The sequence below is a fragment of the Opisthocomus hoazin genome, chromosome 1, assembly GCF_030867145.1.
Source record: "Opisthocomus hoazin isolate bOpiHoa1 chromosome 1, bOpiHoa1.hap1, whole genome shotgun sequence".
In the NCBI taxonomy this organism is placed as follows: domain Eukaryota; kingdom Metazoa; phylum Chordata; class Aves; order Opisthocomiformes; family Opisthocomidae; genus Opisthocomus; species Opisthocomus hoazin.
Genome location: NC_134414.1, coordinates 97,398,590 through 97,412,571, shown reverse-complemented (window position 1 = coordinate 97,412,571; position 13,982 = coordinate 97,398,590). Strand labels below are relative to the sequence as shown.

Here is a 13,982-nt window from a genome sequence, read left to right as displayed (position 1 = left end):
CAAAGTGTAAAACCATCTGTGTGAGAGGTAGAAGTCCTTTAATATAGGGGCTTTGCAATTTTTAGTCTGAAAGAACTTTAATGGCATGTCGTTCCCTGCTTACTTGTGCTTGGGAATCATAAGAAAGAAAAATTGAAGTGATGGGTATTTATATTATCATCTGCTTTTCTTGGTGACTAAAAATGCAGCATGCTGAAAACATGAAGTACATAGAAGTATCTGCAATCTACTCAAAATCTTGATTAACTCTGTGTGTATGGGTATGTTGCAGTCTTGTCTTTTCTAAGTTGTTTTATCTTTAACATTATATAAACATCTCATTTTTAATTAAGTTTGTTTGCTCACTCTGTTCGTAAAGTGATTTGAAATGGTATAATTGCAAGTGTATCTCGGACGGCCTTCTGAGTAAGCTGTGAATCCAAAGGGCAGCGTGCCCTTTCGCTTTGCCATTTCTGTACAGAGGGGTGAAATGTCGAGTGAAACTACAAGAAGCAGATGCAATGTCAACGTTCCTTCTGTAGCACCCTATACTGTGATGCCGGGGGAGGCAACCCCTGACAGGCTCCCTGCACCTTGCCCTCTGCAGGTGTGCGGCAAGCACAACAGGGGAGCAAGAGGGGAACTGTTACTGTTGACAAGTTTTGAATGCCAAGTGTGACTTGTGAATAGCATTGTTGCGGTTCATAGCTCTGGGATGAGCATGTGAAAAACATGATTTTCAGCCAAATTGTTAAAAACACTTCTGTCCGCTTTATACAAACATACTTTTAAAAAAAACTAAATGTCTTCATGGGTTGCTGTGATTTGTGCAGCACTCATTATCGAGAATAATCTGCTTTTTCTTAGGCTGTGGAATCTAGACAAACTTCATCAGCACACATGTTTTAGTTCAATCATGTGAAGAGTGTCGAATACATAAAGTAAAGGAAAAAAATAACCTCAAATTAAGGTCTTTATGGTGATCTGAAATCCAGATAGCCAGGAGCTTTGTCTCATGTTCTGGTGGAAGTTCAGAGTTCTTTCTATGCATCCTGAGTGAGATTCCTGGTTCGGCGTTAGGGATCATAATTTGAAAGACCATCTCTGTCACTGCAAGATTTCCTTTTTTTACTTTGTAAATAAGGCCTATTGCATAATATACCACAGGATAAATCAGAAAATTCCCTTGGTTAATTTTGTGTCAATTGAAAGAAGTGTGGAAACCATGGAATAATAGCTATATTATGTTTTGTGTGTGTGCTGGGGAAGGGAGAGAAACTAATTTAAGATGCTATGAATGCAGGAAAAGGACTTAGTAAGAGTATTTAAGGACACTTTTGATTAACATTTTACTTTATATACCAGTATACTGACTGATGATTGTTTCTGTCATTTAGAAAAGCTGGTGCAAAGATAACCTTTAATTTCTACAAATTTTAATTCTAAAAATCTTTGGAGTTTCGGAAGTAAAATTTCCTTTCTTTGTTCTCCTTTCCTCAATCTCCTGTTCCAGATGAGCAGTCCTGCTGCGTATAAGTAGAAGTCGTGTTCTGACTTATTTTTCCTGGAGTGGTACGGATCTTAAGTTCATACAGGTGCATGCAATAGCAGAATTGTTTCATGTGCCTCACTTGAAATAAGCCACTTACTATGATATATTTTTCCTCAAACTATACATCTTTCTGTTATGATTTACCTGTATAATGCTCCCTACTGCATAATGCAAAATCTCTAGTGCTGAAGTCAATGTGAAATACAGTGAATGCGTACAAAAACTAGATACTCAATTTAAGCTGGGCATTACCAAAACTGAGGTGTGTACTGGAAAGACCAGTGACTTTTCAGCCTCACAATAATAGAGAATATTTGCATTTAGGCAAACTACTTGACCGTTACTGCTATTTACTCCTAACAGTGACTCATGTACCTGAAAATAACAGCCAAATGTTTGACCAAGTATTATTATGTGTCATGGAAAGACAAGAAAATCTGATACGTCAAAGAAAGAGGCTCTTTTCTTTTCTGTGTCTCAGAAGATCTTGTAGTTTCTTCTACACTGGTGTCTTAAAATCTGAAGTGTTCCACACCCAAAACAAAGTGATGTGACTGGTCTGTTGTAGCTTACTGGGATCCAGCAGAATAAGTTTTCACATCCTATGAAAACATAGTAAAACAGTATGCAGATTACAACCACATTATGCTCATCACAGCTACTCTTTTATACTGAAACTAAGGGGACATGAAAATAGTTTGGGTAAAAAACCCCAATAATAGTTTTTACTGAGAGGTGCCAAAGACAGGAAAAGTTTTTGGGGAGTTCTCTTTTATAACAACCTAAGAGAAACTGTAAGAAAACCAAACAGAAAGTAGAATAAGAATAAGCTTGGTCTCAACAGTGCAAACCTGTGCCTCGGCTGTGACTCCTGTCCAGGACCGTGGGTAACACTGGCCTCTGTGCCCCAGGTTGTACTGGTGTTGGTGTTCAAGCTGTCTGTGTAAAATTTGTGAGAAAGTTAGGTTAGGGCATCAACCAACTTTCTGCAGTTCAGTGAGTTAGTAACTGGCAACTGAGGTGTGGGCATATTAAAACAGGTTAACTTGAAGTGTGGTTCAGTTTGTGAACTTTCAATCATAATCTCATGTCTGAAGAGCTAATGGACACGATATATTTAAAATGCATGAGTAGTAGTTATGTTCATCTTTTACATTCCTGAAAGTGGTATCCTGCCAATTTTAACCAGTTCATGGACAAATTTAATTTAATTTAATGTTTATGTGCAGGTTTACTAACTTGCTCTGTAATTCATATTAGGCATTGAGAAAGAGAAAACAAGCATATGATGTTGTTCCAGAATATGATATGCTGAAATACTTGGTTTCTTCCAGAAAAGGTAGATTCAGGATTTTACTTGAAAGCTCTTGTACATAGATAGGATTCAGACACACTTCCTGAGATTGTGAAACCCATCATCAGTATGAAACCCACAGTGTAGATTGTTGAAGTTATTTCAGTTTCTGCTTAATTTAGCAGTAAGCTGTTGAAAATGGTTTTATACTTCCTTGCTGGTACGTTTTGAGGAACTCAGGGAAAAAAGTTACTCATGCTCTGCCAATGATTAAAAATATGAAAAGATTTATTTCCTTATTTATAAATTTGAACTTTCTTAAACAGGCATGCAGTGTTAAAATCTAAGTTACAGATTCAGAAATGTCTTAGTTGTAAACATGTGGTAGGGTATGATAGCTTTTTAATGATAAAAGGTGTAGAAAATATATCCCAATGCATATAGTAAAACTTGAAAAATGGTCCATCTTCCTTATCTTTTGGTAATTTTTTGTTTTGTTGTGTAAGTAGAAACAATGTAAATAATACTTTCCTCAGAAGTGTAGTTCCACTTAACCCCACCAAAAAATCCCACAAGGAAATGGATGAACAGGCTTTGTGCAACTGGAGACAAGCATGTTCTTTAATGAAATCAGAAGTACTTCTTCAGTCTGCTTTCTCGACATTGCTTGTTCGTGTTGATAACTAATAGGAACTCCAAACACTGTGAACTTTTTAATTTTTACAATGCTTCATAGGCTATTAAATAAACATGGTGTATACCTTTGGGAGTGTAAATACATTCACAAGTTTTTCTTATTAATTGATCTGCAGAATATGTCTGTAATGATCTTTAGCAGACAAGAATACAGGGGGGAAAAAAGCTGCAGAGATGCACCGAAAAGTAGTTGTTACAAAAACAGAAGAGATGTCTTTCTGTCTACTTGCCTTTGGATTTTTCATTTTGAATTCAGAGGAGAGCGAAAACTTTCACCTCTTTCCAGCTGGCCAGTATCTGATGAAGAGTTTTGTTTCGTGCTTGACATTTTTATGAATACGTGTATGTGGTGGGTGTTTTGCAGGAGCTTCAGGATGGCATTGGGCGACAGCAGACTGTTGTCAAAGCATTGAACGTAACTGGTGAAGAGATTATTGAGCAGTCGTCAACAGCAGATGCTAAGGTGCTAAAGGAACAACTGGAAAGTTTGAATACCCGGTGGCAGGAGATCTGCAGACAGCTGGTAGAGAAAAAAAGGAGGTAGGTTAAGAGAGAGCAAAAATACTGTGAAATTTTTATTGGTTATTTTAGATTTTCTTCGGACTTAACTGTTCAAAGGAACTCTCAACTTTTGGAGTTTTTCTAGTCATAACAAATTATCAATAATTAAATTTCACATCTACAGTCATTTTTATTTAATTCTTGTGTCCAACCTATTCCTGTCAGTGACCACCACTCCCTTCCATATTCCACATATTCCTAATTCCACTCTTCATGTTAAAAAAACCCACACAGGCATACATTATTGCTTGATTAAAAGTAGAACAGACTGGAAGTTTATTTATGGAATTTACAGATGATTTAGCATCTCTTTGTTTGATAGTATGTCATCAAAATATGTCTCTGTAGTACTAATAATACCTTAGCTATTGATACAATTAATCCTAATCCAATTCACTTCTCTTCATTAACGCCATGAAGATCTGCATTTCATAGGTTGGATAAAAAAGAATGGATTGGTTAATTTAATGTAATATTAATTACATTAAATAAATATTAATATTAATATAATTACTTTCGGATCAATCTGTTTTTCTTATGCAGTCACAGGAAGCTAGAGTGTTTGAGTTATAGGTAATACAACAATTTCCAATTGGAAAGAAAAGGAAGAGTTTTTGTTAATGGTTATACTAGGCTTTATAAAAGCATATGTTCTTAACCTAGGTGCTAGGCTGAAATGGATATGGCATTCTGCTTTAAAATACAGTCACTGGCAAAGCTTTCTTCATGCATGTTTTTTAAAAATTGGAATATTCCTTGTTGAGGTATGCTAGAGATTTGCTAGGAGAACTAGCAACGTGCAACGATTTTGTTACTTCTGAGGTGTCATGTGTTTTTTCGATTTAGAACTGTGGGGAGCAAAAGCTGTGAAGATGTTCAATTGAGTGATAAGGGAGCATTCTGAAAGGTTTTTGTTGAGTTTAATAATGATTAAAGTTTCGCTTGAAACATGTTAAAAGAAGGAGATGCAACAAATAAGCTACAGCTGTCAGAAACTACAGTGGTGCTTTAAACATTTCTTCCTGCTGTATTTCCAGGTGTTGATGGTAATGCTGCTTGTTACACAAGGGAGTCCTTGGGCTTTATTTATCACACTAAAAGCTGTGCTTTTGTACAATGGAAACCCATCTGTGTTTCCAAGCTTTAACTTATTATGTAAGTGCTAACACTTACAAAACAATAACACATCGTTTTAATAGCCCTGTAAGCTGCTGCGGCAACACAGAAGAAAGAGATTGGTGATTGAGCTTTGTCTGAGAATATGAAATATGTTCCAGTTCTGGTAAAGATTGGTATTGCATTTTCCTTCGTTTATCAATAGAAATGTGTATCTGTATGCTGTTTTCGCTGAAGGTGGTGTTAGCAGTGTATGGAATTTGTTGGCACATTCTATATTTTAAGGAAGCCTATGATCTGTTAAATGGGAATAATGTGATTATGTTCCCTAGCTGAAGGATCTTAAACACTTGCACATGCATTCCTCCTTTTGGTTTGTTTATTGACCAGTAAGCTTCTTTTCCTCTGAATGACAGCTTGTGAAATGTTGAGAATCATTGCAGAGAACTTGGTTAGTGAACTCTGCATGAATAAATACATTGCTGTAGGAGGAATACAGATAGTGTTGTGTTAAACTGATATAAATGTTTTTGATGTACTGTAGTGAGACCCATGTGCATCAGTACGGATGAGTTTGCCCTGCTATTCGCTGCCCGGTCTTCCTAGCTGCATCAGAGCCAGGGATCACTGTTGCTCCCAGATCTTGGAAGTAGATCCTATCCTCTGTCTAGCTGCTGCCCCAGACGAGATCCCAGTATATGCTTTTTCTTCTTTCCCTCATCTTTTCACTCCCACAGGCTGGATTTCCAGAGGAAAGAAACCTAGATGAAAGGAGTATGTGCTGTGTTCTAGCTAGGTCTCAACTATTGATGATCTGAGACGTAAAAAAACATGGGCTTATCTGCTACGAGGTCTTCAGATAGCCTTGGTGTGGTGGGATTTTCGTTGTGCTTGTGCTTTGGCACCTTTTGAGTTGTTCATTAGTTGTCCTAATTTGGTTTGGGTACAGTCAGTTTCTCTCTTTTTAGGACTTGAAACCCGGGTCACCCAAAGCGCCTTAGTTTTTCATTAAGAATAAAGCATGGAACAGACAACAAAAGTTGAAGGAAATGAGCTCTGCTTGCTTCTCCTGTATGCTGTCACTTCTTGCTCACTGACTCTCACCCGTGTGTGTGTCTCAGTGTACGTTTGTGCAGGAGTCATTCTCATGACACCAGTATTGCATAGATACAGTCGAACTAGCTTGACCGCCACTAGCAAGTGCAGGCAAATGGTGCTCAGCCAGGTCCTGTCAAGAAATATGTACCTTAACTCATTCTGAGTTGTCATAGCTGGGCTTCAAACAGGAGCCATGCCAGATGTCTGAAAACTAACTTCAGTATCTTCTTGGCTGTGTCACTGCCGCAGTCGATATACCTTATTCTTCTATATCTTGCTCTATACTGTCCATGAGGTTACTGCCAGCAGTCCAAAAGACCTAACATAGTCATGGCATTGTCTGTCGCATGTGTTTCTACCATGCAACTGTATAATGGCAAATTTGTTTATGTAGCTCAGTGTAATACAAATTATAATAGATCTGAGTGAATTAAAATATTTTGACTCCTCTTTTTCAGGATAGGTTTAATATATTATTTTCCGAACAAACTCCTAAGCCAGTATGCTTATATTTTGGATCACTTAAGTTTTAATAGTCTTTTAATATTTCTCTCTTTCCTAGAAAATAAAATGTTCACAGTTAAAAGAATTTTATGATTATGAGGGGGATTCTAGTTTCTTGTTTAAGTCAATTCTGGGAAGGAGGAAATGGAACCACATTTTAAAACCATAATGGAAAAAGGTGATGTTGAAGGGAAAGTAGACTGGGTAGAATACATTTTCAAGTAATAATTTCAAAGAAAAATAAAATACATACTAACATTTAGAATCTTCTACAAATCAGAAAACTGATTCTAATTTTTTTTTAAGAACAGATTTTATTTTTTATTCTTTATAGTCAATACATTGTGCTGTGCTCTGAAAGCTGATTCTCAGTAGCTCAAACAGAGTAGTGATCGATTAAATTTTTTTTCTATTAAATTTTTTGGCTCAGCAGATCTCTAGATAAAGATAGTGGTAAGAAATTGAATTGAAGCGATTGAATGGATTCCAGACATGAAATCTTACAGTCACTTCTAATTCAAGTGTAATGTAGCTAAGCATTATTTAAATGGCAAGAAAATTTCAGGTGCTGCAAAATCTGTTTTGCTATTGCTTACCAAGATGGAAGAGCTTAATTTTGATTATCCTGCACAGTTTACAGATGGGGCATAGGCCATTTTGGATGTTTTTGTCAAGCCGAATTCAAAGATACCCATCAGCTGGGAGTTGGAGGGGGGGGTTAGATTACAGAAGAACGTAACAGGAAACAAACTTATGTTTGTAAGGTGCACAACTGTTAGAATTTAGTTGGAAACAGAGGTGTATGGTGACATTTCCAAGAATGCCCATGACATTAAGCTCTCTCAGGTAGTCAAATGCTGAGATAATAGTGGGAAATCCCAAAATCGAGTGGATGGGCAACAAGTGGCAGATGACCTTTGTCATAAACAAATGTGAGGTAATGAATATTTCAGAGAAACAGTCTATATCACACTTACGTGATGCTGACCCTGCAAATGGCAGTTAGAAATCAAGAAAGTAATTCTGGCATTATCACTGACAGCATCTGCAGGCTGAATATGTAGAGGCAGACAAACAAGCTATAAAATTTTGGGCAGCATCAGTAAGGGTACTGAGAACAAGAAGTGTTATTTTGCTGCCATCAAATGTTGTGGCATGCTCATGTTGAGTACTGTGTGCAGATCTGCTCTCCACGTGTCAAAGGGTATGACAGACTTACAGAAAGTATAGATGGAGGAAGGCAACTAAAATGAACCAGGGTTTGGAGTGGCTGCATTGTAAGGAGAGGTGAAGAAACTTCAGTCTGCAGAGAAGTCTCAGGAGGGATATGACTGAGGTTTGCAAAATTGAAGTGATAGGTAAACTGAAGGTGGAACACATGTTACTCACCTAATTCCTCAATACCAGAAGTAAAGGGTACTTGTTGAAACTGCAGGATAGAAAAATCAATTTTAAAATTACTTTTTTACAGTATGGTTTCTGAATGTCTAAGGTTTGCTGGCCACAGAAGGTTGTGGAGGAAAATACTATGACTCAGCCCTATAAAATCCTTAATCTAACAACAGTGGATTCTGGGGGAGTATGAGATGAATGGAATAAAGAAAGTTGCCACTGTTCTGTGCTCCCCTCAATTACCATCTCCTATTAGTAATGTTAGTGGCAATCTGCTGGGCTAGCTTTTCTGACACACTTGGACATTCTTCATGTTCTGATGCACTTGACTATATTTGGGAGGAGGGTAAGGGAGAATTTTACAGAATCATTTTGTCAGTTTCCCTGAGGATGAACTGTTAAATGGTCAACTATTTATTCTGTATGAGAACAGAATATTATTACTGCATTGACAAAGAATGCTGTCAATTCAAAATCTTTCCTGTAACCATCATGAATCCTGTGGTTGGTTGACTTGAAAAGAGGAGATCGATACATGATGTAATTCTGAGAGTTTCAACATGTTCATCCATTTTTCATAAGTAATTTGGAATAAATATTAAACTACCTGCATAACAAAAACTGTAGAACAGATCAAACCCATGAAATTCTATAAATAAACAAAACTGATTGTAGATTCCCTAGACACTAATATTAATCACAGTTGTAGTCCAGCAGATTTAAATGAGAATTATTTGGGCTATAAAAGGACAACTTAGTTAAAAACAGACAAGAAAACAAACCAATTCTTAAAACAATTTGAGGAGCCTGTACTGCTCTTCTGTAAAAAGAAGCTGGTTTTTAAGTTTTAAAAGGTCAAATGCTGATCCCAGGCAAAGCACAGGCTTAAAATTGGCTTTGAATCTCCTTTCTTTGGTACTGAAGATCAAGAGGTTATGCTTGAGTTCTGTTTGTGTAGGATGTTATCTTTCATTTGCCTTTATCAAAGAGTTTCAAAGCTGTAGAAGTTTGAATTCAGTGTTCAGTGTTTCTGTATCTTGCAGTTTAATCAATCCAGCTAAGAATTAGGTGAGAATATAATTTTAGCACATCTAGTCATTTTATCTTACTGCAAACTTTGGAATAGACCAGGCAGTTGAATAAAGTGAAACTTGATTGAAAGTCTGATACACTGATGGTTAGCAAATTGGGAATTTAATGGAGTTTTTGTTAGCATTTTGGCTGCAAATGGCATGTTTTGGAGAAGTTTGAGTTTGTGCCCTGGAAGAGTGCTACTCACTAAAAGGGAGACATTGGAGGCTAGGGGAAGATGCAGTGCTGTGCCTATACTCCCTTCCACTGCAGGAACGCATGGACCAAGCAGAGCTAGTTAAGGGGAGGTACATCAGGAGGAGAAACAACATCTCACATGGGAGCCTGGCAAGGTGAGGGCTCATAAATGAGGCTGTTGACAGACTTGTAACAGTGGTGCTAGCTGATCTTTGTATTTTTCCATCTTTGTAAAAAATTTCTTGTGTAGTTTTTTTCAAACAGATGCCCAGGAATTAGATTCCTTCACTGTTTCAGAAGTAATCAGTTTGGGGGCTTTTATTCGTCACAATCTGACGTTTGTTAAAATTGGGTTCTGTTGCATGGAAGAGAATTTTTCATTATTTTAGCTGCAAATACATTTGCACTTTTAATGAGCTTGAACCTGCAGACTGTCTGTTCAGATCTCTACTCAAGCATGTTTGAACTAGTTACGGAAAGAATGACAGAACAAAGGCTGTTTACCAGAATATGTTCAAATACTTTTCTGAGTATAAAAGCACAAACTTTCTGTTCTAAATAAAAAATAATTGTTGTAAAGTAAATATACTTTTTAGCATTTTCTATACTTTACCTTCATTAAAATATTCCTTTTTTTGCCATAACACACTAGCTACCAGTGACTGGTTTCCTTCACCTGAACGCTCTGTATATTGAAGGCTGTGATTAGCTTCTCATAGCAATTTAAAAGCAGGCTTAGGATGAAGAGATTTCATGACAGTTGAGTCAATAAATATATCTTTTCTTTCCAACATAACATTAGCTACATATCAAATTTTCAGAGTTTTCTTGTTTTGACTGTTCGGATTTCTTACAGTAAATCACTAGAAAATAATCATTCTGGTATAAATTTACATCATGTTGACAAGTAGTGTAGCTAAGCTTCTTACTATTTAGTATTTACATCAACTTTTCTAAAGTTTCTGTGATATTTTTCATCTCAATTATTTTGTTTAAAGTTCCTTGCCCAAATGAATCGTATTTGCATGTTCTTTAGAGTAAGAGAGAAAATTCCTTCTCTCTTAGCAAATATTTTCTCTAAATTGTCAAGTTGCTATTTTCGTGGCTTCTTAAAGTCTCAGTAATAGCTACTAAATGCACTAATTCCTAATCTTAGAAACAGCATAAATACAAAATTAACAGCTGAATGTTTTAAAAAAAAATAATCAAAACATTATTGGAAGTGCAAGTGGGAATATGAGTCACAAGTGCGGATCTGTCCTACTCCGGTGATTGCGTATATTCTATCTCTAGCTGACACTTCCCAAGTAAGTCCAACATCATTTATGTGCAGTTATAAACTGTAAACATCTGATGTGTTTCACAAACTATTTACGGGTTGCTATGGTATTGGTATCACATTGTTGACTATGGAGAAAATACATGAGCTGCAATATGCATTTCATATGGTTTCTAGAAACTATAAATGAAAATACGAAGCTTACTTGAAATGGGCCATGAATGCTTATGTAATAGTTAATCATTATAACTAAGGATTAATCATAGTAAAAAAAAAATCTATCCAGGGTATTTCGTGGACTACCATAAGAATTTGTTATCGATTCAGGTTAATACTGTTAAGAAAACTAATCCCTAATCTATGAAATACCATATATACAAAATGCTGTTAGGAAAAATAATTCTTTAAATTGATTTAATTTACTACTTAATATTAAATACTGAATATTAATACATTCTCTTCCAGAAGTATAATGTGTATAAAAATCATATAGACAGCTGTGCAATCAGAATAACTGACGAAGGGGCCTTATGATTTTAGAAATACAAACAGAAAGCTGCCATGTTTTGATATGGAAAGCACAAAGTAACATGCCTGGCAAAAGCAGTCACATAGAAGACCAATAGTTACATATGAAATTCTCTACTTCTCTGCTAGAGTTTGAGAATTTTTCATCAAACAATATGGGTTACACTTCAGGGTTAATGAAATAAGCCATTTGCTGTCAGAGAAGAACTTTAAAAGCTCTTTGGGAGCTTAGGCTGGTTTAAAAGGATAGTGCAGTACTATAGAGCAGCACGCAGATCTGTGCTGGAGATGGATCTGCTTGGCTCCATAGGCTCAGCTGCTGAAATGGCATCTTATTCCTCAGTTAACTACTCATCCAGCAAGATGTGCTCCCAACTGCTTCCTCAAGAGCTGCTCTGTCCATGCCTGAGTCAGCTGGTGGCTCATGCTCCTTATTCCAGTTTGTTTAGGCTTGGGTTTGGAAGACCATACTCCCTTAATGGCAGTTTACTGTTAATTTGTCATTGCTGCCATGAATCTAATCACCTAGAAATTACATGTGTCTGTTGTTCCAGATGTAATTATGGTGGTAGAAATCAGCTTGTTCAAAACGTGCAATCAGTCATCAAGTTAAAACTTTTTATTTGATTAACTGGTTCAGCTAATACAGAGAGTGCTTTATTTTAGTGGCTTGCATAATATGATACTTGCCATGCAGGATGTTATTTATAATAGAAGTAGTGTTCTAGCAGGCTAAGAACAAATTGTGAAGTAAATTATGCAGTGCACCTGCAGCTCCCGTTAATTGCAATGGACCTTTTAATTACTGTACTACATACTGTTCCTGACTAGGATAAGGAAGTAGATCTTTATGGAACATCATTTTTTTGTCTGAATTCTGAAACCCTTCTGTGCACACACATGCACACATATATATATTAATAAAGTAAGTATCTCTATAAGAATTCCTGGAAAGTTGAAAACACCCCACATTGCTCAGATAATAAAACTCAGTCCTACTCATCAACATTTAAATTAGTCATCAAAGTAAAAAATTTTCCTTCATGACTAGGAAAAGTTTTAAATGTTTTAAGGTTGCAGTTGAATTCATAAGGGTGATAAAACTGACAGTGTACTTAAGAAGAAAAAGGAATCTTGCCAATTGCTATCTCTGCTAGGAGACAAGAAATCTTTTTGATTTCTCATTCAAAATACTGTACAGCTGAATAATTTTGCTCTCAGGTGCATTGAGTTGAACGCTCTGCATTTTCTGTGCAAGAATTAACATATTTTAAGTTGTATCTTTCTCGGGTTTATCCTTAGGGTACCATCACATAATGCCTCCGCTGAGCTATGTGCTTTACATATGAGTAGAGGAGACAGGAAAACAAAAAAGTAATGCTGCTGCTGAGAGCTTAGATTCTGGGGAATCTGGTCAGGTTGAGGAACAGGGGTTTTATTGTGAGGTTCACAACATAGCACTGGATGACAGATTCCTAGACTTCCACGCAATCGGGGCAGAGGGAGACACTGCCTCAGAAAGAACTGAAGTTGTGCTTCTGCTTTTACAATTGCAGGGAGCTAGTTTTTCTTCATTATTACAGTTAAAATTTATCACAGCATAGATTAGCATCTGCCTCAGTTTCACAAAAATAAAGTTTTCATTAGCTGGTTTTAGATAATCTATTGTGGCTTGAGAAGAGCATTCGACCTTTCCAGTACACGTACACTTCTCAGTGAAGAACACTGTAACAAATGCAGTGCTGTAAAGTTGGTCCTTCTCTGCATGTCCTGTGCAACCAAAATGGGCAAGTCTGTATGCATCGGGAAGGTCCAGAATTTCTGGCTGCACAACAGTAGTTCATAAGTGATTCAGAGCTGTAGTACATAGGCACAAGAAATATCAGAGTCTAGCCGTGTCAGGACTTTTCATTGATATGGCTTGCATTTCCAGAAATACCAGACAAACAGCAGTTCCTGAAAAGACTCATGCGGGTTTGCTTAAGAAGATTTAAGACAAAGCCAGGAAAGCAAGGCTGTTAATTTGCTTCTTTTGCTATTTATGGTGTTCACTTTTTAAATGTATTTGTTCATATAAATGTAAGTATATGTGTGTATATATATGTATACCTATATTTATGTATGTCTATATATGCACATGTGTATGTATATACACATAGAAAGTCATAAATAGTTTTGGAGGATTTCGTTGTTTTTACAGTAAATATCTTCTCTTTCTTTTTCCTCTAAAGAACAATTTGGCACCAGTGGCTTGTGTTTGTTTAATCTCTAGGCAGTTACTGTGGAGTAATTTGTTTATGAGCTTAAAAAAGAGCAGTAGTGGGCTCATATGTCTAGTAAATATTAGAATATACTGTGTTAAGAAAGAAAGCAAATAAATCTGTTTGCTGAATTAGAATTCTGTTCTAGATCTAAAGCAGGAACTTCATACACAACTTTTATTCAGAGCCAGTTCAGAGAGTCAGATATTTACCAAGCATTTCAGTTCATATATTTATTTTCAAAAACAGTATTTTTATACTCTAAGTGTAGTTTTGAATATCAAATTTTGGGTGTCAGAGATATATTTACTCTTTCGTAAGATGATGAGTCATTTTTGGAGTGGAAGTTGTTATTGGACATACAGTAGAGCAGTTGTCAGGTATTTTTTACTGATGCCTGTTTAACTATATGAAACATGTTGGGAGTCACTGTCATGTTCCTACTGCCCTTAT

The 13,982-nt window shown here is 36.4% G+C and overlaps 1 protein-coding gene across 19 annotated transcripts in view; it reads left to right on the top strand.

Annotated features, from left to right (window-relative positions):
* Window positions 1–13,982, top strand: part of DMD (dystrophin) — a 1,341,705-nt gene that overhangs the window by 886,260 nt on the left and 441,463 nt on the right. For all 19 annotated transcript variants that reach the window (XM_075430270.1, XM_075430262.1, XM_075430225.1 and 16 more), the window contains one exon: window positions 3,886–4,061. In XM_075430270.1, the coding sequence (XP_075286385.1) occupies window positions 3,886–4,061 (176 nt within the window). The remainder of the gene's footprint in view (window positions 1–3,885; window positions 4,062–13,982) is intronic.